Genomic DNA, 25,094 nt, shown 5'->3' with positions numbered 1-25,094 from the left:
TTGGGGAGCGCCGATGCATGTGGTCACGGGCGGAGGCTCCGGATACGATTCACGGCGTTAACGACTGATTTGATTTCACTGGTGTGGCTTGACTTGCGAATTTGTTTCGGCTTATTCCACCGCTGTCCTGGGAGTTAGGATTACGGTGCGGTGTAAAGATGTTGCGATGTTGCAATATACGAGTGCGACGGGCTGGGTATGCCTTGTATTTGGCCCCTCCGAGATATATGATATAAGACATACTGAGTCGCCGACTTGAGATTTTCCCAGTCTAGGAATCTGGCGGTACTATGGCCCCTTCCCCCGGAATCTCGTTACCTAAATTCGAGATTTTCTCCTTCTCGGTTTCTGGGAGGAAATGCATGCAGCATGGTATATATCATACGAAGTCCCTGCTATGTGATTTTCGTGTAAATTCTGCGCGATACTTTCCTCTAGTGGCCCTCTTTTGCTTCATTCCCGTCTTTTATTATGGAGAATCTCAATACTCGCTTGTGGCATCTAGTCGCGAAAAGCAAATTTTGCACACCAGAGAGCTCACATCAAATGAATGGCTGAGACTTTCGGACCTCGATGAAGTTACTGGAGTAGCTTGCGGGTATGTATCTATCTATCTGGTGTTGCTAAGATAAGGATGTGCTAATGACTGGGACGCTCCTAGTTAGCAGAGTCACATATAAGTCAAAAGGGCGAGAACCCACCTCCGCAGCAGTAGCTCTCCTCCCACTCTCAAAGCACACCAGCCTCCCGACTAGATCCCTCGCATGCTCATCTACACCCGGAAGCAGCTCCTCCCATGACTTGCCCGGAAACGCCTGATACCACTTAAACGGCGGCGTGGAGAACGCCCTCGCCTCTGGCCAGATCTCTTCCGTCGGCGTGCCTACGGTCTTGAAAATACTCAGAATCAGACCCAGCTGATTCCCATCCTCAGACGTCTCTCGCGACTCGAACAGCGGCGTCGGCGGCTTCCGCAGACACTCCACGAGCATGGTGCCCGCGGCCCACATGTCGAGACTCGTGCCGTAAGCTCGGTTCCCGAAGAGGGTTTCGGGGGCGCGGTAGCAGGTTGTGCCTACTTCGAGGACCTTGTGGTGGGCGGGCTCATCGCCGGCTGAGAGGGTGGGATGCCATGCCGTGCCAAAGTCGGAGAGATACGCTGGTCCAGTTTTGGATGCGAGGAGGAGATTAGAAGGTTTGATGTCGCGATGGATAATGCCGCTTTCATGTAAATAAGCTAGCGCCGACAATAGATCTCTAAAGCATGCTTTCGTAATCTCTTCTGGTACTGCGCCTCTACCAATCACTTTGGCGAGGGTCAGAGGGACGAAGGGGAAGACGAGAACTAAGCGGCCTTCTTGGTCTTTGAATGTTTCGGTGAGCTTGATGATGGAGCGGTGGGAGAGCTCAGTGAGGATCTTCGCTTCTCGGAGGGGATTGTGTGGCTCTATATTACGGGTTTCGGTGATGACTTTTAGGGCGAGGAGCTTGCTTTGGTAGACTTCTGATATCAGGCCTGCGGCAATGTGATGGCAGGATGAGTAGTTGCCGATGGGGAGGCCAGGGGTGGTGGGTTCGTGCTCTGGGAAGGAGAGATCCGGAGGAGGCTCATCGATGATGGCACTGCATGCTTCATCGTATGCTTCCTGGGCCTTCTTGTTAGCATTATGGAAAGTATAGGAGTAAGCTGCCTCTTGAATGGCACATGGATGGAGTTGATGTTAGTCACGTGATATAACAATCAACCAGCAGAGAGGCCATACCCTCGACTCAGATGTGTTGTAGGCCTCTGTCTCCACGGCAAAGGCTGACTTGTGTGCCGTTCCAGTCGAGCTTAAGCCCTTCGCCTCGATGCTCCTTCTCCTAGATACAGAGTTAGCATGAATCAGCGACGACACAAACGCCATGAGAGGGAGCACCTACAGCTTCTCTATGTTTTCGTAGCGATTTGCAGCGCCCAATTCCGATCTCCAATTCGACGTTGAAGCCATGCTCGGATTTTGGCGCCCATTCCTTGCACGAAGCCAGCCGAGGTTGACTTACAGATAGATAGTAGAAGATGTGTTGTGCTGGCCGGCCTTGTTTACTCGGTTGGCGAGGGGGCGCCTCAAACCGAGGTACATGTAGAAAGCCCCAATCGAGCAGAGCTGAGTTTGCTCATTACCGCATTGGGACCTCTCTGTGAAACCGATATAGATCAGTGCATGTGGCTATCGAATGCAAACAAGGATTGGTTGAATTGATGCGTGAAGAGGATTCAAGCACAAGTATTTAAGGAATGGAATGCGTGCCCGAACTCTCGCGGGATCTCTCGTGGGGCCAGGGGATGTTTGCTTGGCTCGGAGGATCCGCTTTATAGCCGCGCCTTCTCGAATCATTCCATCGTCGAACACCAGCCAGACCAAGAGAGATAAACAGCAACCTCCCTGCCGACAACCCTCACTCCCTCTTGGCATATTCTCACAAACACCCACAGCTGTCGCATACATATCCTTTGTATTAATCAGACTATTGCTTAGCATGCGCTGTCGCCGTACCCGTACCCGACTCTGAGTGTCTGCAAAAAACCGTCACAATGGAAGCTTTGTCGCGAACAGAATATCCTGCGATACTGGTAAGCAGCAGCAGCAGCAGCAGCAGCAGCAGCGGCGCGAACAGAAGCCCCGCCAGCTCGCATCATCTGCAGAGTCCTCGCTGATTGACCTCAAGGAGCGCCTGACCCCGAAAGCCGTGTCCGCAGAAGTCAATGAGCGTGTGAAGAGGATTGGCAAGCTCAACTCGGAGGTTGCGGATTGGCTTGCCGTAGGTTGAACAGACGAAAAGGCCTTGGACAAGAGCGCTCACACATTGGTAGGAACGCCGGAAGGTCGAGGAAGCATATGTTGCAGGTCTGCGGAAGCTTGCGAGGAGGCCACTGCCAGAAGTAGGGCAAGATCTCGGGTATAACTTTCGAGTTGGAGCTTTGGACTGCAGCTGACGTTATTCCAAGGGTCTTCGATACACCGTGGAAGAAGATTGCCTCTTCGACTGACGAAATCGCCAGATCACACGCCATGCTTGCGGACCGGATAAATAATGAAGTCGAATTACAACTACGTAACTTCCCGACGAAAAATCGCGAGATGGCAGAGTTTCCCACGATACAAGGCAATTTAGGAGCCATGGCCAAAGAGCTAGAAGATGCGCAAAGCAAATCCGAAAAATTGATGCAGAGGGGAGGCAAGGCCAGTGCTTATAAAGTTGAAGCTGCTGCTGCAAGGCTGCAGACAGCATCCACGCAATGGAACAACCAAGCACCTTTCATACTCGAAACGCTGCAATCTGTGGACGAGGGCCGGCTCAATCATCTGCGGGATGCCCTTACCCAGTATGAAACACAAGAGATGGATAACCTCAACAGGTGTCAAAGCATCGTGGAGAGCGCCCTGGGGGTCATGGTAGAGGTTGATACGTCGATCGAGATTCAAAGTTGGGCACAAACTGTTGTTTCTGGCAAGCCTGTTGTGGAGAGAAGGCCTGCGGGAAGACAAGGATTCGTGACAGGAAATGCTATGACTGGAAATACCAATATGCCTCCATCGATTCCTGCTGCAACAAACACCGATAATCGAAGCGAGCATTCTGGAAAGCAAGAGCATGGTAAGACGAAGCCACGACCCTTCGATTTCAGAATTTTGACAATCTCCAATCTTGGAAAATGCTGGCATTGACAAATAATGCTGACTTAATCCTAGAAAACACCGAATCGAGCCTGGAGTCAAAGTTCAAGAGGGGGTTTGGTACCATCATGGGCCGAAGACGACAAAGTATCAGCGGTTATGGACGTACCCCCTCACCCAACATAGGATTTCCGCCATTCGGTAATCGCAGTTTGGCAAGCAGAGAGGGCCGTCCAAGTCCATCCCCTCGAGGTTCGGCCAACAATTTGCGAGACTTGACGGCACCTGACAACCGACTTTCTTCACTTGCAGAAGCTTCTTCTCCGCCTCGTAGCCCCAGATCCCAGGCGAACGGCCACAAAAACACTGTAAATCCCCAATCGCAATATTTAGCAGACAGCTTTGATGGCACCTCATCTCATGCGCCCAATGGCTCTAATTCCTCAAATGTGCCGGATCTATCAAATGTTCAGCCGCCCCCTGGCCCTCCTCCATCCGACTCAGTCGCTGTTCCCGAGAAAGACTCAGAGGGGTTTTCCGTACCTGTCACTATGAATGACCCAATATCCCAAGCACAGCAGGAGGCGGCCGCAGACGTTGAGCAACAGCAATACAATGTTGACATTCGTCCAGAGCCTATACCGGAACAAGACGCAGACGCTCAAGCTGCCTTGGCCAACGTTGCTAATACACTCAAATCTGCGAACATGCCGAGCCGCTCCACCGGTACCATTAGGGGTCGAAGAGACGTTCGAAACACCGTGTTTGTGCCTTCGACATCGAAATCTCTCGAGGTGTCAAGCCCGAACAGCTACTACCCTCCTTCTCCCAACCTTGCACCTGTTGGCCGAGCTGCTGCTCTTGCGGCTCTGTCAACTAGTCATCACGCAAGCGCTCCAAGTGTTTCCGATACCATCTCAATCCGGTCTGGTCATTCGCTAACAACCAAGCCTATTACCAAGCACGATGAGCACAATGAGCCTGGCTTGCATGCTTCGATAATTGAAACCATAAGCGTGACCCTTGAGAGTCTTAAAGTCAAATCGGTGAAGATTGTCGGAGAGATTGCGTTGATTCACAACAAAATCTCCGATGATACCTCAGTTCCAGGTCAGTCCAGGCTATTATTTCGAGCTGGGATTCTTATAGTACTAACAGCTCGGAAGCGAAAGAGACTATCCGTATAGATAACTTCCCGAACATGGAAGCCATTGCAGAAGACAAAACATTTGTTCATCGTCTCGATGAGCAGAAGCCGGATGAGTTCATGATCGACCTTGCTCATGTCTCGGCAAAGCCATCCATCGCATTCACATACCGAGTCCATGTCGACGAGCAAAACATGGAAGCACAAGCGCCCATTCAATTTAGGCCTGGATGGAAGACTGATGGAAACAAACTCTTGATGGTTTTCCATTACGGTCTTAACCCTGCCTTCAGCTCTCAACCTGTCGCTTTTAAGAATGTTGTTTTGATTGCATATTACACAGGTGCGCGGGCTACCGGTTGCCAAAGCAGGCCCAATGGAATCCATTCAGCAGCAAATTCGCTCATCTATTGGCGTCTTGGCGATGTCACTCTGGACAGTACCACGCAAAAGGTTATCTGCAAATTATCCGGGGTCGAAGGAGCCATGCCAGAACCAGGACACCTCGAGATTCGGTGGGACATGATTAGTCCTGTAGACTTGCCGTTTAGCAGCGGTATCAGCATCTCCAAACTCGACCTAGGTGAAGGAAAGGAGAAGGTGGAGAACGACGACCCCTTTGCAGATGAGAGTATTGCAGGCGCCTCGCCCGTGACCCCGGAAAGCAGCTGGACCGTCGTTCCTGCGATGAAGAAGTTGGCGAGTGGTAAATACGAGGCGAGATAGGTGGGTGGGATCATGGATATGGGACTGCATGCATAGGGTAGGAAAAAAAGGCATGGAGGAAGGTGCATTTCTTGGTTTCGATGAAGCGAGCGAGACATACATGAACGATTATTTGTAATTTGATATCTGTACTCTTGAGTACCTACAATTAATGCTATTGCCAACCAAACCAAGGCCTGCTAATTATTAATCAACAACCTCTGAGCAAGCACATTTCCCGCTGCCGCTGGTCGCTGGCTGTTGTCGGATCATCTTGGTTATTGTTCTTGCAGGAATTAGGTAGGTACTCCTCTCGCAGCGCATTATCTGCGAGGAGAAGGCGAAATTTGCGACGATGTGCAGTAGCAAAACGTGCCCCCCTCCCTCGAATTGGGTAAGTAATGGTTGGTTGGTTGGGCACGGAGGCGCCAATTGAATGGGCATGACTTGACGCCCGATTTGGTCGTTGCTTTGGTTCGCTTTTTTTTTTTGGTGGAAATTTGCAGTTTAGATAGAAGCAGAATGAAAACAGAGTGGAGAGAGGATGGAGAGAGGATGGAGAGAGAATGGAGAGAGAATAAAACGGGCAGGTAGACATATAGGTAGACATGTACTTGGGGGAAAAAAACAAAGAATAGAATGACGAAAACACATTCTGCGTCCCTTTTCGGATTTACGTAAACCGTAATGTAATATAATAATATATAGCCCCCCCAAAAAAAGGATAGATAGCTACCAACAAGTCGCGACGAGGGAGAAAGCAAAGAGAAGAGAAAAGGAGAAAAAGGTGTCATGCGGTGGGTAGATAGGGTTACTGTCATGCTGGAAACAGAAACTGCACTATGCATTGCAGGAGGAGGTCTGCTTTTGTTTGCACAACAGCAAAAAGGTAAGATAGGTACTCCAAACGCCAGGTATCCAGGTATCCATCCATCCATAGACGCCCGAGACACTTGCTTCATCGCAGCGCAGCGCTCGAAGAACACGTATCCATCCATCGACCCTATCCAATCACGGATGATAGAATATAGGATATACATGTATACACACATCCTCATAAGGTTCAAACAGCAATACCCCGCCTCGCCTCACTAACACCCACATCCACACCCACACCCCCGACAGCCTTCAGCTCTATACATCCCTCGATCGAAGCCTTCAACCCGGCCACTCGTGCGTTGATCGTGCGGACGAAACCCCCGAGGTAGTCCTTCACCTCTTGAATGTCGTGGAAGATCAGAGGCACGCCCTGGGTGATGCGGTCGATATCCTCCTCGAGCTCCTGGATCTTCTTCTTCAGAGACCTCGTCTTCTTCTCGGCCTTCTGGCTCTCGGCCTCGCACGATTGCTGCAACGCGGCGAACTTCCCCATCATCTTCTCCTCGAAGGTGCGCTCGCGCTCCAGGGCAGCCTTGACAGCAGACTGCCGGCACCGCTCTGCGTGCTGTAGGTTCTCCTCGACCTGATCGGTGATGGTTTTTTTGAACTCGGTGATACTGTCTCGTTGGCGCTGGAGCTCTTCGGTGTGCAGCTGTGACTGGGCTTCGAGGTCGTGGCACTCGTCTTCCCTCCTCGCGTTGGCTTGTTGAAGCTCTTGCATCCTGGATTCAGTTTGAGCTCGGTACTCAGCAGATTCCGCCGCTTTGCGCTCTAGCCCTTCGACCTTGGATATCATCTCTGAGTAGGACACCTGGGATTCTTGAGCGCGCGCTTCCAGCTGCGCGAACTGGGATTCTAGTTGCAGTCTCTGCGCCTCCGACCCTGAGATCATAGACTCGATCTGGGCGCGAAGCTCTTTGAATACTCGGTGTGACTCCTCGAGCTCTCTGATATTGGACTCAGTCCCGGCCCGTTCTTCTTTGACTAATGTCAACATCTGACCAGATTCATTCATTCTCAGCTCAAGCTGGGAATGAAGTTGCTTGGGTCTTTGGTCCACTCCTTGAAAATTCGTCGTTTCGGCATTCAACTGCGCTCGATATGCATCGAACTCTGTGCCGAGGTTTGTGACTTGTGCCTTCAGATCATCAATATAATCGAGATTGCGATGATCTGATCTGGCCATCCTCTCCGACATTTTCCCCAATTTGCTTTCGCACTCTTCATCCAGTTTCGCGACCCGCGAACCAATCTCAAGAAGCTGGTCATCATTCTTGGATTGGGACTGGTCGAGGTGATCCATGACCTCCTTTAACTTATCACAGATTCGATCTTCCGATGCTTCTACCTTCATCTTGATCTCATACGATGTCTCCCTAACCGTCTCGTTCGATGCCTTGACCTCTGCTTCAAGCTTCTGAAGCTGCTCTATACTCTCCGTGATCCGCTGGTCCGAGGTCACTTGCCGTGCCTCGAGCAGACTCATCCGCACCGAGTAAGTATGGGTCTCATTTTCCATTGCTGCAAAATACTGAGCCCGCAAGCTGGCTAGGGTGCTCTGCGGCACTCTATTCGCAAAAACCGCAATGTCCTGCGGTTGGAACGCAGATTCCATGCCGAGATCTTTGCCGAGATATTTGGGCTTGGTCGGATACAGATTACCATTAGACATACTCTCCTTGCATTTCTGTCTGGCCTCTTTCTTCTCGACTTGCTGCTGGTGAGGCTTGCTCCTGAGGTGATTCTCGAACCCTTTGGAAATTGCGTTGAAGGTTCTGTTACAATCCAGGCATCTTATCTTGTTGTCGTCTGCTATGAAGGAGCTGCGGGGGTGTTTCTCGCGGAGGTTGATCACGATATCGTGAACGAAGGGAAGCGATGTATCCTGTGAGGCGTTAGTAGGCAAGAAGCTCGACACTCAATAACACCGAACCTTCATCTCCTCTTTGAACACGATCGGTCTTCCATCCTGGTAGCTCTGCTCCAGCGATCCTGATCCCACTCTCGGATATGAGGGAAGTCTACGGGGCGTGGGTTTATGCGGCGAGTTGAGCTTGCTAGGTGCAGACTTCCTTCTCGAATCTGACAGCGGAGTTCCGGGAGTATCAGAACGTATCCTCTTGGTTGACCGCTTCGGTGTAGAGTTGACATATCTCTGTGGGCTTATGCGATCAGAACTACTACTCGAATCACTCGCAACAATCTCTCTCGGTCTGCTTCTCTTACGGCTCGGGGTCTGAGCCACAGCTTGGTCGACCGATTGGGGCAGAGGAGCGGCGCCCCGGGTCATGGTCTTGTAGGCTTCTAAGTGGCCTGGCCGGGGAGAAGTGTCAGCTAGGGTTGATGTGAGTAAAGCACCCCAAGGAAGATCAAGACCTTCCGGCAAACTTACGAGCTCGCTCAATTGATTCCATTTGGGAGCTACGAGGTTGAAAATCCGTGTCATCCGACCAATCCTTTCTCCTAATTGGTCTCTCTCCTTTCTCTTCTTCTTCTCCTCCCTCTTCCTCCTCCCCCTCCTCCCACCTGCTGAACTCAGCCGTCGTATCGTAGTACTCGTCTGTCCCGTAATCTCCTGAATCCCCATCCCCATTCCCATCCACCGGATCACTCTCTACCAGATCACCCAACTGCACAAACGGTCCCTGCACATCCGCACACCCCTCCCCTCCTCCTCCCCCTCCTCCACCAGCAACACCCTCCTCACTCCCACCATCCGCCAGCCCATCCTCCTCCTCCTCGTAGTCGTCCGCCAGCCGGAACCTCCGGATCCCATCCACAATACGCAGCCTCAGCACGCCCTCCATATTCAAGCGGCGTATGCTGCTCACAATGCGCTGCCTGTCTTCTCCCGCATACTCCTCCACTTGGGATTCGTGGCTTGCGGCGCAGAACTCGTGCAGGCACAGCTGAATCAGGACCGAGCCGGGCACGCCGGCGTCGTCGTCGCCGGCCAGGTGCGCGCCGCGGAGGTGTTGCACGACGAAGGAGGCGATCGCCTCGTGGGATGGCGGCATGGGGCGGTGCGGTCTGAGACAAGTCGTCGTTGGAATCGGGAGCTGGGCGGGGTTTGGGAGGATCATGTGCTGACGCGAGCGCGAGGGTATAAACAAATGGCTGGTGCGCGAGATGATGGCGGATCACGTGAGAGTAGAATAGAGGGGTGGAGGTGGGAGAGAGGTAAAACACCGGAATTCCTTGGAACAGAATACCTGAATGAGGGAGTGAAGATACGGACACGGATGAAAATAAAAAGACTCTGAAATCAGGGAATGAATGCTACCCGGGCTAAGGAACACTTATTGTATGACTTTACAAGACCGATCAGGCGAAGCCAGACTCAACACATTTAAAAATTCCAGGTCTCTTATTTATGTAAATACAAAAGTTTGAACCACTTGGACGGATTATGGTAGTACATGATATGTTGTCTCTCGCCCGCCGTTCTATTCATGCACATCTAATGTCAAAAGCCGGAGCTATCCTACGCAAGCCCTCCAGCGCAGTCATCAGTCATCAAAAACCTACAGATGCAACGCTCCACACTAAACCAGACCGACCCAATATGCCTATGTACACCGGTCGACGAACCTCAGAACTTCCTCGGTCTCTTCGCGTGAGGCGCCGGCGGCGTCTCAGTCGAATCCCGACTGCTTCTCTTTCCCGGGCTTGCCCTCAGGTGCTTCAACGCCGCAAGCTCTGAGCTCAAACTCTTATCCCTGCATTCGAGGGCCTTGATTCGGTCCATCATAGAATCCTCTCGTTTCTGGTTATCCGTGATCAGTTGCTTGATTCGGCTCTCGATATCCAGCTTGAAGGCCACATCACTCTCAAGCTGTCGGTTGGCCTCGGCTTGCAATTCTTCGATGAGCACCTTCTGGGTCTTGGTGACTTCGTCGAAATATTTGTACCAGGTGACAATATGCTTGTATTTTCCGCGAATGCTCTCGATATGTTTTGTGTGATCTCCGAGTTGGCCGTTCATATGTTCCACAGAATTGATCGTGGTGGTAATACATCCCTGCATCTTGTCTATGCGCTTCAGCTGGCTCAAGCATGCGGTCTCGACGGATTCAATCCTTTTTCTCAAAACATTCTGGTTCTGGTCGAGTTTCTCGTTGGCTGACAGAACTTGGGTCTTGGATGCTTCCAGATCTCCCAGTCTCGAGTCGATGGCTGGGATGGATCCAGTCGCGGCCTTCAAATCTTGTTCTCCCTGCTCTACCTGATCGAGTCTGATACGCAGACTCTTCTGGTCTCCTCGTAGATTTTTGAAAGTCGACTTGGTCTCAACACGAGCGACCTCCAACTCGCTGATCCTCGACTCCATTGCGGTATCGTACAGGGAAGCGTTGTCGCACCAGGATTCCACGCGCTCAAGTCGGTCGTTTAGCGTACCGTGATTCTGCACCAGAGTATCGTGGGTTGCGAGAATTTCGTCTTGGGCCGTCTTCAGGCTTTCGAAATGTGCCTCGACAGCGCCATCCTCGTGGGAGTCTCGGACAGTTTCGTTGTGCCTTTCGAGAGCTTCAACGGCGAGGTCCAGCTGGTTGTACCTCTGGCCAAGGTTGTTAAGGGCCTCGAGATAAATGTTGCTGTCATCATCCAGCTTCGTGACCTTCTGGTCCAGCTTCGCAAGACCTTCCTCCGTCTTGACATCGAGCTCCGTAACAGCCGTCTTGATGGCCGGAAGTTCCGCTTCCAGCTCGACCACACTCTCGAAAATCAGCTTTCGCATCTCATCTGCCGCCTGCACCTGCTCTTCAAGACCCAAGATTGCAGCCGCCACGGCGCTGATGACTTGCGACCCTTTTTCCATTCTCCTCTCCAAGTCTTCCAGCCTTGCCCGATGCGCCTCATGCACAAGACTCGCCGCGCTGTTCGTGTACTCCCCATTCCCACCGCTCCTCCTCTCCCTCTCCTCATCGATCTGGAGCCCGAGTGCCTTGAGTTTGGCTGCGCACTCCGCTTCAAGACTTACAAGCCTCGTGACCTGCACCTTCAAGTCAGATGCCTTCTTGGCTAGCTGCTCCAGCTGCGCATCGTGGTAGTCGAGCCTCAGGCCCCTCGTACTGTCGCTGGTCTCCAGCGCATCGAGCCGATGCGTGGTTTCAAAGCGCAGGTCGTCGAGATTGTCGGAAAGCGATTTGACGGGTTGCGGGGCCGAGGGTGGGGCTTCGGTTTTGGACGGGCCATTCGGGTGGTTGGCGGAAGGTCTCGACGTCGACGAGGATTCCGGAGAGAGTTCAGGCATGGTTTGCATGGTAGAGGTGGTTGAGTTGGTTGAGATGGTAGAGATGTTAGAGGTGGTAGAACTGGCCGGCCGTTCTGGGCGGCGCGTGGGGTTGTGGAGCGGCCGCTAGCGCTAAGACGGGTGTTCACGTGACCTATAAAATTCTGCCAAATAGGAAGCTTTTAGTGACAAGGCAGTGTGACAGAGCCAGACATTTCTTGGGGGTTTGCAGAGGGATGATGAGGTGGAAAGGTGAAAAGAACCTGGGAAGCGAACCTCAAATAAGTACATATACCACATATATGCTCATAGACTAATCAATCAACATACATAATTGCACGTGAGCTTCATCAAGGAAACGGTCCACAATGGACCGAGGTATCTATCTACCCAGTATGTCTGCGGCCTTGCCTTGCCTCGCTCCGCTGCCGCCCTGGCATCCAGCCTCTTCTCTCCCCCTCTTCATATATCCAACAACAACCTCTTCACTCATCACCTCCTTCCCAATTCCACGCACAGAGAAAGTAAGAAATAGTACAAGATGGCATATGTGTGTGCTGAAAGTATCCAGTCCAACCAAGCAAGTATTCCACCATCGAGTGAGAAAGTATCCGCCTATTGATTTCTTTTTTTTTAAAAAAAGTATAGGGGAAGGGGTATCCACCAACAGCAATAACAATAACGACAACCAACACAGCCGCGCCAGGACGCAAAATGAGACGCAAAAACGCAGAAGGGGGTATAAGAGCGATCAGCGCACTAGGAACGAGCACCAGATCGTAAAGCACGCGCGACGCGCGTTATATACATCCACGTTGTCTCCCGAAGACCTCGCGGCACGGAGGAACGTGGATAGCGCGATATGTACATGCAATAGAAGAAGATTAAGCAGTACAGATGGCGAAACGGCTGGTCCCGAATATGGGTACGAGCAGTGGATATGGAGGGAGGTGTAGATGCTGCAAATATGTGTGTGAACATGGTTGACCGGCTGGGAGGGCAGAGAGGCAAACTGTTAGCTTGCCGAGTCCGGGAGAGACCGACCGATTGACCGGAGCGAGACAAGGCGTATTAGGTATTTGTCGACGCATTAGAAGGTATGCGGAGACAAGGCCATTTCACACAGTACGATGGCGTGCAAGAGAGGGCGAGTCAAAGAGGGATGGACGGTGTTGCGCAGCCACGGTTGTATCGCACTCGTGAGCTTCGAAGCAGAGCGGAGCTTACAGCAGCAGGTAGCTGGCGGCGGCGCACATGACGACGAGGCTTGACATGCTTCCAGAAGCGACTAGTCCTTTCGGAGCGCCAGACTGGTTGGTTGCCTGAGCGATTGGGGAATCGGCTGGAGTAGTATCGCTACCACCGTAGGCGCCGTTGACGGTCGTGGTGGTATCCTTACTCTCGAAGAGAACATGTGCTGATTGACGGGCCGCTGGGTAGGCTGAAGTTTTGTTGGTAGACGATTTCGACGCGGAAGAGGACGACTTACTAGCCTTGCTTTTCCGAGAAGCGGAAGACAATTTTGGCCCGGACGAAGAAGACACGAGGGGCGAGCTTTTCCTAGAGGTCTTCGAAAAAGCCTCCGAGGCTCCCGACAGCGCAGAAGAGGGAGAGGCCGAGAAGGACGATGTGGGCTCTGCGCTGCTGAGAAGTAAGGAGGAGCTTTTGCGCTCCGAGCTGGAGGGCGACGTGCTAGTGCTGGTCAATAAGATTGAACTTGATGTTGGACTGGGCGTCGGGGTCGGAGTTGGAGTAGGAGTAGGTGTGGGTGTGGGTTTAGGTGGTGGTATGGGCGTTGGAGTCTGTTATCAAGTTAGTTATAAGTCTATTGATAAGTTGATTGAATGAGCAGTCCTCAGCTAAATATAAGGTGTATCAAAGCAAAATTGAACTTGCTAGTGTGGGGGTTGGACTTGCACTGGGTGTTTTAGCCTCTGGACTCGGACCTGCCTCTTCGGCCTCTGGGGGACTTGGGCTCTTTGCCTTGGGCTCTGGATTTGGAACTTTTTCTTTGGGCTCTGGACTTGGACTCTTTTCCTTGGGCTCTGGACTTGGACTCTTTTCCTTGGGCTCTGGACTTGGACTTTTTTCTTCGGGCTCCGGAGCTTTGCTTGGTGCATCAGGCTTATAGACTGCTTGCCCAGCGACGTCGGAAGCGAGATCTGATGCATCTGGAGAGCCAGAACTAGAGCTAGAATCAGTCTTGAAGACGACAATCTCGGCAGACTCTCCCTTCGGAACGGTAACGACGCAGAAGCTGGCCCCTCCTGCTCCAACACCCTGATCGGAGCTTTTGACACCCCCGACTCCATCGCTTGACGGATCAATGGAGCATGGAAGCCCAGTGCAGCCAGACCCGGCACATACGATCTTCAGTCCAAACTTGGGCTTGGTGGCAGTGAGGGCAGAGTTTTCGATGAACTTCGGATTCCACCCAATCTTAACGAAGGTGATTCCGCTGGAAACTTGGTTGGCCCCTGCCACGTAAGGGGACCAATTCCCGACTGGCGTTGTTTCTTCACCCCAGACACAGGCTTTATCAGTGGATACTCCCGGAGGGTTGACATAATAGCTACTGATGTTAGCATTGCTTCCAAATGCATGTTAAGGACACTCGTACTGCGCGGCCGTGCTAGCCCAATAAGTCGCGTCTGGAACTGCCAAACCAGCCAAGTCGTGAATCGCCGTAGGGATCACCATTGACTCGTCTCCAGGCAGGACCGTCTGGCAGAATGCGACAGTGCTCCCACACTTGTTCTTGACCGCGACTGACCCAGCCCCATCAACACAGTATGGGCTGTCTGGGATTGGTTTGCTGACTTTGCCATTCGAATCGCAGTAAAGACCGCCGTCCTATTAACATCAGCGATTTGGCACATCCCACGAAGATAGCCACGTACCAAAGATGCAGGGTACGTATAAGATTTCGCCTCTGGGTTCCATTGCGCCATCACCTGCCCAGGAGGGCAAGCATATGGACAATAGCTCCCAGCCGAGCAAGGCATATCAGGTGCCTGTGCCCAACCTCCGTTTTTCGACCCAGGTGTCACCGCTACGAGGCCGGCATCCGTAGGAAATTCGCATGTAGCTCGCTTCTGCAACACTTTGTCGAATGCCTTCGACAAGTGCCTCCTGTGGCTGTGTCTTCTCTTCAAAATATCCAGAGGCGACAGTTGATGGCCAAGTTTCGCCTCACATGGCCATGATAGAAGTAGTACAGTCGCGCTGACTGCGGCTTGGACCTCGAGAAGCCTCATCGTGTACCGTGGATGGAAGCCGTATGGCTCGAGTCGCGGGTCGCAGGTCGGGGTCGCAGGTCGGGGTCGTGGTCTATTTCCGTCCAGGTGAAGGTTTTGAAGTCGATTAAAGACGAGTATCAATGGAAATTGGCAGCGCCGTTACCAGACATATCCAGATCAGAAGGAGTGAATTGGTCGTGAGTATGCTGGAACTGCAGGACGAAACGAAGAAGAGAAATCGAAATCAAAGGAGTGTGGTGAGCATAAGCATGCAACAGTAGCGACAGTCAAGAGGTAAAGGAAGAACAGTACAGACAGAGTATGTAGGGAAGAGACCCGCGAACTGCGCACGATCCAAGGGCGAGAGGAGATTGCAATAATCTTGGGACCGAGCTCATCCTTGTCTGTGGTCTAGGGCTCTCGGCAAGCGTTGTGGGGAGATTTTGCATAAGCGGCGGCCGTAGCGTCTTCATCAGCAAATCACGCTTCTCGATCGCACTCAGGGGACTTGAACTCTGTACCCAGACATGCCGTACAGTCAGTAATAGTGGGACTTGAAGTCGCAACGGTAGGGGCCCTTTCTTAAAATAGGCGAAACAATTGTATCCCGCACCGATTTTTTTATAGTAATAGATTGCGAGGAAACCATAAACCTGCAAGATAATATTTTCAACGAAATATTAACTCACGTACTTTAATAAGAGTAGGCAAAAAACGTAGGCATGCTATTTCAACTTCCGATCCTAATTTCGGACACCAAGAGCTCTTTCAAGCCTTTCAGCTTGAGCGAATATAGCGAGCCTTCGAATAGCTTTTCGAAAACCCTTTCGAAATAATTATTATTGCGAGCCGCATCTATATCATCAAGAAGGGCGATACTTTGAAGCGCGAATAGCGTCGGCGTTAAGATAAATAGCTTAAGTTGGAAAAGAAGGAAACCCAGCGAAAGATAAGGAGAACAGCAATATCATTACGTAATAATATAACATAAGGCGGTTTTGATCCACGCCGCGGATCCAGCAATCGAAAGAAAGAAGAGGGTTATTAAGCGCATGCTTTATCAATGTACCATGGATGGTACGGGCGTAATTGTTACATCCTTGAGGGTGCCTCAAAAGTTTAGTTTCCACTTTAAAGCCCCTGGTTACCCTACCCTCAAGGGTGTAACAATTACGCCTGTACCGTGCGTGGTATCTGCTACTTAAAAGCTGCAACAGAATAAGCAAAAGCCTTTCTAGCGTTAGTTGTAAAATTGATTGAAAGAAACGGCAGAACTTTACGCGATACGGACTAAGCTAATCGCGTTTAAACGCGTTGACACGCATATCGAGAAATCTTTCTTTTGTTAGTTTTATATCGAGCTCGTTTTTTATTAGGAACCAATAGCTGAACAGCTGAATAGCTTTACCACGAGGCTAAACGGGCCAAAAAGGCACAATAATTGAGAACGCTTCTTCGTCAGCTATTCTACTATGTGTAGAACACTTCAGCTCACCTGACTAAGCCTTCTACTCCTGACATTTTTGCTATCCAGTTCTGCGGAATTAGGCTTAAAGATAAGCATAGAATCGCGAATATAAATAAGAAAGGCGCGCGGATTTGTATGCCGGCCAAAGAAGAAGTGATCGTACTGATTAAGATCAGAGAAATGTATACGGGAATCTAAAAAAAATAGGCTATTGGATCGCCGGTAGCGAACGTTCATTCCTAGCGTGCAGCGCACGTAGCTTCTTGCCATTGCAAAACTGTCGGTAAAAATGGTATCTGATTTCTGTCTGCTCCCTAAGGTTCGGAGGAATAGACTCTTTCTACACGATCAAAAGGAATCACGAGAACTGTTACGGTCCTCGCGAGGGGTTGTAGTTGGGTTAGTTGGGGCTGGATTAGTCAACCGAGGTCACATGACATCCCGTGAGGCCACATTCCCCCTTATAAAGGAAGGAGCTCTCCGGAATTACCAAGCTCGCAAGCTCGCTTTGATAAACACAAACATTTCAACTCTCCCGCTATTGTACAAGCCACGCGGAACACGATTACTTCGCGGGACATAATTGTTTCGCTCACTTTAAGGAAGGGCCCTAAAAGTTGCGACGTCAAGTCCCACTATTAAGTACATTAGCCGAGATCTAATAAGTAAATAGCCCTTGTCTCAATCGAGTGAGGAGATGCGGCGGCGTCGCGGCGACAACGAGGCGGCGCCATTAAGGGAAGCAAGTCATTCATTCATTCATTTGCCATGGTTTCAGAAATGCGCGACCCTCTTCGAGTGGCGCTAGCCAGTATTGATGATACCTGTTTCTGATCAACTCACTTCGTACATCTACCACGGTACAGGCCTAAGTATTACCCCTCGAGGGTGCCTTAAAAGTTTAGTTTCCACTTTAAACCCCCTGTTTTCCCTACCCTCGAGGGGTAATACTTACGCCTGCGACGTAGTACATCCCGAAAAATGCCATGAAGAATCAGCCCGCAAAAGTCTCTCCGTGCCATCCTTAGGGTCCTGCCCTTTACAACTAGTTGTACTTGCTGTTCTACATTCAAGAAGATAGTAATGTTTTAAATATTGTCTCCATCAAATATCCAAGGTCAGACTATGACAGTATCGACCGCTGCCAAGAGGAAAATAAGCAACAGGACCCCTTGTTCGGAATCTTGACTTCGTTTTGAAGAAATAACTGGAATTCCGAAAGAGGTTAAAGAAGTCTGATATTGATTGTTCCTCCAAATTGTTTAGAAACACTTCGCAGAATATGAGAGACACATTTGAGACGGCAAGCAGGAGATGAAAGGTAAGATTTCGACTCTGGGGGTGACTTATAGCGTTAACGCGAAAACCCGAATCGTAATCCTGAGATATCGCACGTGACGCCGACTCTTTACATGGTAGCCTTGTCCAAATCTGAGTCAGCTCCGTTCAGCTCAAGCTCAACTCAACCCCCACTACCACCTCGAACTCAATGTCGGCCTCACAGATCCCAAACCTATTACATTCCCGAGGAGGACCTCGCATCAGAGGAAGTCGAGGGAGGGGCCTCTCCCGTCGTGGAGGCAGAGAAACCGGTGTACAGCGCAAAGACCTGGCTATTCAATCAACAGACACCGATGCAGCTGTATCGCGACTTAGCGCTGTTTCCCTTGGATATCTCGAGGACCCTATCGCGACTTACTTTGTGAGCGGTGATGGTACAAGGCGAATGCCCATCATCAATAGAGGTGCGCAGACCCAAGTCGTTATACAATGCATGCGCATGCTAAGCAAACCCGCCTTCAGGGACCTATACTCGTACAGCAGCTCTCGATATCCTCATAAATGCTTTCCTCGCTCATCCAGACCCAGAGTCGATACCGCAGACCAAGCAGATAATATCTCTGGGTGCAGGTACGGATACACGGTATTTCCGGTTGCGGTCCAAGAATAAACATCACAGTCTCGTCTACCACGAGTTTGATTTCCCCTCCGTATCTACGAACAAGAGGCGAATCGTGTCAAATAACAGATTACTTGTGAACAATGAGGACGAGGTATTATTTCCAGAATTCAAAATTGGCACACTCGGGTCGCCAGAGCCAGATACAGAGTGGGGGGTTACACGTACTCAAGGTGCCACACCCGAAATCACATACTGTTTTCACCCCATGGATTTGCGGCATCTTCCACAAGTTAAAGAAGCGCAGGAAATTCGTGGCTTACAACGAGATATACCAACCTTAATAATCTCTGAGTGCTGTTTATGTTATTTCGAGGTGGAAACTGCGAGAGATGTGGTAAAGTGGTTTGCGGACAGGATATCGTCGCTTGGTCTGGTCTTATATGAGCCAATCAGCGCCAATGATTCCTTTGGAAGAGTTATGGCATCGAACTTAGCTTCCAGGGGTATCACAATGCCGACCTTGGAACACTACCAGACTCTTGCTGATCAGAAATCTCGGCTAGTCAATCTGGGCTTCAAAGAGGGAGCCGAAGAGGGCGGCCAGGAGGCGGAAACAATTGAGAATATTTGGCAAAATTGGGTGCCGAGCACAGAAAAGCAGAGAGTGGACGCACTCGAGGGATTGGATGAAGTTGAAGAGTGGCAGATGCTGGCAAGGCATTACTGCGTTGCATGGGGCTGGAGAGGAAGTGTAGGATGGGATGGCTGGGCCGGACTGAGGGATTGATGTCTTTGCTTTGGACATCATCCAACCTCTTGTCGAGCTCCCTCGTCCAAATTGGTACCCACGCCCGGCTTTACAAAATAAATACAGCCCCCTATTTTAGCGAGATCATGAGAACCCTTGGTTCCACTGTCTCAAAACACCAACAATCGCCTGGTAATGGAATGTACGCTTAGCACAGTCACAACGCATTCCTCCCAGCACCCTCGTTTTCACAATGACTTTCACCCTAATAAATTTCCGATCATCGCAATGTTTTCACGGGGCACTTTCGGGGTTCGATTCCAACTTTGCTTATCATGGCGTTGATATCTTCGATAGTTTGCAGGTCATACCTTACCTACTCCCTCTTCACAATCTCAATCTGGCTCTTGATACCTGGCGCACTTGCGATAGTGAGCTCTACGTACCAGCTAGACACGGACTACTCTGGCCCAAAATTTTTTGAGGGCTTCGACTTCTGGACTGTAAGTCGAGCCCAGCCACTGAAAGATTTTGCTAATTCTGCTTCGAGGAACCCGATCCAACAAACGGCTTCGTGTCGTACCAATCGTACGCATCTTCTCTGAGGAAAGGCCTAGTTAAGAATAATTACGATGGTTCTCATTACATGGGTGTGGATCATACCACAACTCTCTCGACCGCTAGCGTTGGTAGAGAGAGTGTGAGGATCAGTAGCAAGAAGCTGTTTACGCATGGCTTGTTCATCGCAGATATTCAACATATGCCGGGTAGTATCTGTGGTAGCTGGCCAGCCTGTACGTTCTCTTGCCCAGGGCTATGATTGCCTTTGCTAATGGTTGATGCAGTCTGGATGTTTGGACCGCAATGGCCAAACTCGGGCGAGATTGATATTATCGAGGGTAAAGTGCAATGCTTGATCCGGTTCCTGATGTCTTATCTGACAATCTGCAGGAGTCAACAGCCAAATGAAAAACATCATGACCTTACACACGTATGTTTATATCTGAATCTGAATGAGGCAACTAATACTAACAGCAGCAGTGGTGATACTTGCACAATCTCAGGTGCTCTGTCCCTCGGGACTCTTCAAACAGGCGACTGCAATCAAAAAAACGGTTTCGGATGCGGTATCTCGTCCAGCAGCTCATCTTCTTATGGAGACGGGTTCAACAATGTAGGAGGTGGTGTCTACGCTACACAGTGGACTTCGGACTATATCCGTATCTGGTTCTTTCCTCGCAATACCATACCCGCCGATGTCCTGTCCGGGAACCCAGACCCTAGCTCTTGGGGCTACCCAGATGCCGACTTTCAGGGTAACTGTGATATTGATGCGAATTTCCGAAATCACCAGATTGTGTTCGGTACGTTCCCCAGTTCCCAGTGGCTTGGGGTATGATCCCGAGACAGGGCCCTTTGATTTCCAAAAAGTTTTCAGGGAGCACTTGCTGACTTTCCTATGCTTCAGATACCACCTTCTGCGGAGATTGGGCTGGCGGCGTATTCAGCAGTGATAACTCGTGTAAGTACAAAGCGAACAGCTGTGTGGATTATGTGGCGGGAAATCCAGGGGACTTCAAGGATTCGTACGTTACATCCTCTCCAGGGCTCAAAATTTGAAGTCGTCCAGCTAATGGAATGCGACAGGTACTGGAACATCAACTCGGTGAAAGTCTATGTTCTTGCACCAGCACAAGCACCAGCGCCTCCCTCATCTTCGACCAAGCCAATCACCACCTCCAAGCTTACATTAAGTCAGAATGCAATCATTGAGCCCACCACCACGGAGACCTCTTCGATGCCGCTTTGGACCATAGAGCCCACGTCAGAGAGTGTGTCTTCGACTCGCAAGCGCCTGCCGACGTCCGATCAAACCACCGCAGCCTTTCCATCCCAGCCAACATCTTACACGAATACAACGATCATATCCGCGCCGCCGGCTTTCAAGGACTGGAAATATAAAGGGTGTTTCTCCTCTGTGAAATCTGGCTTTCCTACTTTCACTCTCGCTTCAGAGGACCGGTATATGACTACATCTATTTGCGCGGGAATTTGCGGCACCAAGTCGTACTTTGGGATATTTTCGACAAACTGTTACTGCGGTACCCAACTCACCGACACGGTTAGAGTTGCTGATAGCGCCTGTTCAACCCCATGCCCCGGGGATTCTAGAGAGAGATGCGGAGGTCTGTTGAGCCTCGAAGATAAGAGAAGCATTGACCATGCGTCGTCTGGGGAGGTATTGGGGAAGAGAATCAACGATAATTATCTTCTGGTTGTTTACGAAAAGGATGCACTGCCTCTTGATATTCTTTCATCGTCCGAGTCTCCGGCACCCAAGCCTACTGCAGACCCGTCAGAAGCCTATTTCGAACCTACTTCGGGAGGACTGCTGGTACCGAGCATCACACGTTCAGCGATTGGATCTCTCATTGGGTTACCGATGGGTGAGAGTGCTGACCCGTCGGATCTGGCTACGAGTCGTGGTACCCAGGTGTACCCCGTGCACACAATCACGCCTCTGGCAACACCTACGACTAGCTTCACTTCCGTGGGTAGTCTGACAGGTGCTGGTATGGGAGATGGGAAAGGAAATGGTGCTACTACATACACCACAGTCCTGACCAGTACGTATCCTGCATTCGCTCTATCATTTACCAAGTAATTTGCGAATGGAATGTTAACGCTAACAAAACACTGATAGCCACCTACACCGATGTCTGCGACTGCGCCGAATCAACGTTCAAAGAATTCACTGTCACCAGCACAATGACGCTCACCCATTGCGGATGTACCTCGAAGCCAAGCCAAGCCTCCATACCGGCACAGATCCCAATGACGACCATGACTCGATTGTGTTACGACTGCGGCATGAGCGGGACCGTGATCGTCACGGTTCCATGCACAGAAGTGAAGACTCCTCTACCCAAACCAACGCACCCGGGTCTTCCTACCATCAGCAGCCCAGTGGTCGCCCCAACCCCGCGCACCGAATCCACGGCTCACATCCCCAAACCAACTCCCCCGGCAAAGCACACGGTTCTTTCTATCGTCAGAAGTAAAGTCGTCGTCACGGTTCCGTGCACGGAACCCACGGCTCTCCTCCCCAAGAAAGCCCAACCGGTAAAGCAGAATGGTCCTCTCGAGGTCAAGCCTAGAGCACTTGTCGGGGAAAACACCACTGCGGCTGCGGTCTCGAGTGTCACCACCTCGCCGCTTCCCGTGTACCCGAGCGAGTCGGCCCCGATTTGGCAGGCGGCGAGCAATGGGACGTTGCTAAGTAGCGTGGGTGTGGGTGGGAAGAGTGCGAGGTGGGGGCTTGCTCTCTTTATGGGATTGGGGGCTCTGATTTTGATGTTTGGATGATGTCTACGATGTTTACGACTGTTATGGCTTTTTTTTTTTTTTTTTTTTTTTTGTCTTATTGATTTGATTTGATTTGATTTTTTTTTTAATGATGAATGGGGGAATGAGATAGCGCTAGCATTTAGATGATAATGACATTAGGCAGGATATGTTTGGTTTATAGACAGGATTAACGTAGCGAATTGGATTTTTTTTTTTTTCTGATTTTTTTTTAGCGAGCTCGCGAACCCTCCTCCAAGAGAGTCGGGGTTATCTCCCGTAGATAGGTAGACAGGCAGTTTGATTCCTAGATATAAAATGTTGAAATAGGAGGTGACTAGGTAATACAAAGTAATACATGTCTGAGAGTTCTTTATTTCTCTAATGGGTAACAGTAGTGGGACTTGACGTCGCAAACTTCAGGGGCCCTTCTTTAACAGTAGGCGAGGAAAAAAAAGATGGCTTTGTGGGAAAGAAAGATGGCTTCTGTCGAACACACCCACATCGGCTTGGAAATTCGCTGCGTTTCGCGAAATTTCAGCTTGTTGTTTCGATAGCTTAACGACATCTTTTTTTCTCGCCTACTTTAGGAAGGACCCCTAAAGTTGCGTTTCAAGTCCCACTACCTATTGGAATGCTCTGAGACCATCGTTACCACCATTTGACTCTTTTTTTTATATGATGAACGAGAGCTCGTGATTCACGAATTAAAACGTCAAGATTAACCCAATCCTACTCAGGAGTGAAGCAGGAAGCTCGGGAGAGCACAAGGGATGTACACGGAGACTCCGTACGCGGCCACCAGCGCTAGGTCTGCATGGGTGAGCAGCTGACGGGAGGCAACATGGCAGGCGAACTGGACAGGCTGTCACTGTTCACAAGGCAGTAAACCTACGGGGTCAGCTAATTCCATTAGCGTAGCAACCTCTCCGGAGAATAGACTGTAGCACGTTGAAGCCCCGTGACCTTGAAAAGCCGGCCAAACTCCCGACTTTGAAGTGTATCGATTACTCTTTGCGCTATCTGTAAGGATGAAAATGAGAATGAAAATTCAAGGCCGTTGAAATTTCGAACCGTTTTTACCGGGACAGCTGTTGTGCTCTGATCTTAGAGCGAACGTTGGCTCTTGACCCTTGATCTGACTCATAGGAGGAGGATTGCATAGATGGGATTTAGAGAGGAAAGCTACCTACTGATCCGAATAAAGTTTCTTGATAAGTAGCGGGAACTTATCCCCGAGTGAAGGTGGACCGTGGGTGTCGATCGAGTCCGATGACGTGCGTCAACTCTGTTCCTTGCCCCGCCATCCGACGAATACTCCGTAAGTATATTTCGAGGAGCTGATCCCCAACCACAACCTGGAATCATCACTGCAGGCGCAAAGCTCTCTCTCCCTCCCTTAAAGTCTTACCCGTTGAGTCCTCGCCATGTCGACTGTTGTGGGGAGGCTCCCAGCTCGATATCCGGTTGAAGAATTCCACGCAGAGGCAGGCGGTAGTGTGTCCCCCCCCCCCGGGTCGAGGCGAGGAAAGCATTCCAAGCAGTACTAAAGAAGCAATACCTCGTGCGACCGCCGACCTGCCACCCGGATCCACAACAGCTGCATTCAGCTTTTCTTCTTCCGACCTCCTTCAGACGCCCCTATCCTCCTGGCTCAAGTCCTGCGTACGCCTCTTCCGATCCCTTCAAACCAGACCCAACCCCCCCCCCCCCTCAACATGCCAACCTTCCTCGTCCACGGCTTCCGCTGGAATCGCACCAGCATACGTATACACATCATATTGAACAATCTGGACGACGCAGCGCCCGAATGGATCATTGCGCCCGCGAGCTCGGTCACCCTGCTCAACTCCTTCTACACCCTGTTCGACTTCTTGCCGCCCTCGAATCCACCCCCCGCTTCCAGCCCGCTCGCGCCTGTGGCCGATCAAGTGGTTACCGAGGAAGAAGCGACGCGCGGGACGGAGAAACTGACGAAGGCGAACAAGAGTAATCGGAGTATAAGCAGCCTGCGCGATTTGGTGCTGAGGCCCAAGAGTAATGGCGTTGTGAGTCTGGGTGGTGGGAGAGGTAAGGAGAAAGACAAGGAAGATGGCCCCAATGGCAATGGTACCGGAAGCAGAGAGACGAAACCACCTGCGGGTGCGACGGTGGCACCGACCACCAAGACGACAGAGAAGAGGCCTACATTCAACGACTGGAGCGTAGTGAAGCTGCTGGAGCAGTACGATCCCGAGATTGAAACCTGTAGCCAGCCGCACGCGTACGTCGCGGATTACATGGTGGAGGTTTCGCTGGGGGTTTCTGTTGCGGAGGAAATGGCCAGGTATGAGGCTAAGATTGCGGAGGAGGAGAGCCTCCTGAGTGCGCCGGCGACGCCTCTGTCACCTGAGAAAACTGGCTTTCCGACGGTCGATGAGAATGGAGAGTTGGCGAGTCCGCCGCTAAGTGCGAGGGATGTGCGGAGGAAGAGTAGGCGGCTGAACTGGTTTGAGAAGTTGAGGGACGGGTTGCAGAAAGAGGCGGCTATTGGCTGGCATGTCGTTGTGTGTGGAGATGAGGAGAGAACTCCGCCTAGCATTAATGAAGACGAGGATAAGGAGAGTGTTGAGGAAGAGGGATATCAGAAGCCACCTCGAAGCGCTGGTTTGAGAGGCTTCTTCGGCATGAAGAATTAGGTTACAAAAAGGAACAGGGGCTTATGGATTGGTATGGCGTCTTGGGTGCTAGTACTAGGGGGAAGGATGAACCAAGTAGTAATATCCAGT

General features: G+C 50.9%; 8 protein-coding genes across 11 annotated transcripts; 4 read left to right on the top strand and 4 right to left on the bottom strand.

Annotated features, from left to right (window-relative positions):
* Window positions 1-610: 610 nt before the first annotated feature.
* On the bottom strand, window positions 611-1,991 carry L3040_002002 (uncharacterized protein; the record flags this gene model as incomplete). Its single annotated transcript, XM_007289433.2, has 4 exons — window positions 611-646; window positions 702-1,646; window positions 1,764-1,863; window positions 1,924-1,991. 4 exons carry the CDS (start codon window positions 1,989-1,991, stop codon window positions 611-613), a joined length of 1,149 nt encoding a protein of 382 aa, XP_007289495.2.
* Window positions 1,992-2,575: 584 nt separating this feature from the next.
* L3040_002001 (uncharacterized protein) lies at window positions 2,576-5,532 on the top strand (the record flags this gene model as incomplete). Of its 2 annotated transcripts, none has more annotated exons than XM_066156976.1 (6): window positions 2,576-2,614; window positions 2,713-2,802; window positions 2,855-2,940; window positions 2,990-3,639; window positions 3,735-4,769; window positions 4,826-5,532. In XM_066156976.1, 6 exons carry the CDS (start codon window positions 2,576-2,578, stop codon window positions 5,530-5,532), a joined length of 2,607 nt encoding a protein of 868 aa, XP_066012976.1. The 2 variants fall into 2 exon arrangements, with proteins under 2 accessions (XP_066012976.1, XP_007289496.1); XM_007289434.1 differs by having other exon boundaries at window positions 2,710-2,802.
* A 1,042-nt stretch (window positions 5,533-6,574) lies between these two features.
* L3040_002000 (uncharacterized protein) lies at window positions 6,575-9,407 on the bottom strand (the record flags this gene model as incomplete). Of its 2 annotated transcripts, none has more annotated exons than XM_007289435.2 (3): window positions 6,575-8,275; window positions 8,324-8,724; window positions 8,783-9,407. In XM_007289435.2, 3 exons carry the CDS (start codon window positions 9,405-9,407, stop codon window positions 6,575-6,577), a joined length of 2,727 nt encoding a protein of 908 aa, XP_007289497.2. The 2 variants fall into 2 exon arrangements, with proteins under 2 accessions (XP_007289497.2, XP_066012975.1); XM_066156975.1 differs by having other exon boundaries at window positions 8,324-8,703.
* A 575-nt stretch (window positions 9,408-9,982) lies between these two features.
* On the bottom strand, window positions 9,983-11,653 carry L3040_001999 (uncharacterized protein; the record flags this gene model as incomplete). 2 transcript variants are annotated; one of them, XM_066156974.1, is made up of 2 exons in its annotated part: window positions 10,372-10,422; window positions 10,484-11,653. In XM_066156974.1, 2 exons carry the CDS (start codon window positions 11,651-11,653, stop codon window positions 10,372-10,374), a joined length of 1,221 nt encoding a protein of 406 aa, XP_066012974.1. The 2 variants fall into 2 exon arrangements, with proteins under 2 accessions (XP_066012973.1, XP_066012974.1); XM_066156973.1 differs by having other exon boundaries at window positions 9,983-11,653.
* A 1,193-nt stretch (window positions 11,654-12,846) lies between these two features.
* L3040_001998 (uncharacterized protein) lies at window positions 12,847-14,880 on the bottom strand (the record flags this gene model as incomplete). Its single annotated transcript, XM_066156972.1, has 6 exons — window positions 12,847-13,064; window positions 13,113-13,315; window positions 13,648-13,654; window positions 13,708-14,195; window positions 14,244-14,476; window positions 14,524-14,880. 6 exons carry the CDS (start codon window positions 14,878-14,880, stop codon window positions 12,847-12,849), a joined length of 1,506 nt encoding a protein of 501 aa, XP_066012972.1.
* A 2,939-nt stretch (window positions 14,881-17,819) lies between these two features.
* On the top strand, window positions 17,820-19,020 carry L3040_001997 (uncharacterized protein; the record flags this gene model as incomplete). The annotated part of the gene is made up of 3 exons (XM_066156971.1): window positions 17,820-18,075; window positions 18,134-18,463; window positions 18,797-19,020. The coding sequence occupies 3 exons, from the start codon at window positions 17,820-17,822 to the stop codon at window positions 19,018-19,020; spliced, it is 810 nt and encodes a 269-aa protein (XP_066012971.1).
* A 296-nt stretch (window positions 19,021-19,316) lies between these two features.
* L3040_001996 (uncharacterized protein) lies at window positions 19,317-22,347 on the top strand (the record flags this gene model as incomplete). Its single annotated transcript, XM_007289438.1, has 8 exons — window positions 19,317-19,484; window positions 19,532-19,775; window positions 19,827-19,880; window positions 19,933-19,972; window positions 20,023-20,345; window positions 20,450-20,567; window positions 20,629-21,608; window positions 21,686-22,347. 8 exons carry the CDS (start codon window positions 19,317-19,319, stop codon window positions 22,345-22,347), a joined length of 2,589 nt encoding a protein of 862 aa, XP_007289500.1.
* Window positions 22,348-24,044: 1,697 nt separating this feature from the next.
* Window positions 24,045-25,004, top strand: L3040_001995 (uncharacterized protein; the record flags this gene model as incomplete). The annotated part of the gene is made up of 1 exon (XM_007289439.1): window positions 24,045-25,004. One exon carries the CDS (start codon window positions 24,045-24,047, stop codon window positions 25,002-25,004), a length of 960 nt encoding a protein of 319 aa, XP_007289501.1.
* Between the last annotated feature and the right edge of the window lie 90 nt (window positions 25,005-25,094).

Source organism: Drepanopeziza brunnea (assembly GCF_022702325.1).
Source record: "Drepanopeziza brunnea f. sp. 'multigermtubi' strain 214-2 chromosome Unknown ctg2, whole genome shotgun sequence".
Classification (NCBI taxonomy): domain Eukaryota; kingdom Fungi; phylum Ascomycota; class Leotiomycetes; order Helotiales; family Drepanopezizaceae; genus Drepanopeziza; species Drepanopeziza brunnea.
This window is presented reverse-complemented; position numbering and strand designations above follow the sequence as displayed.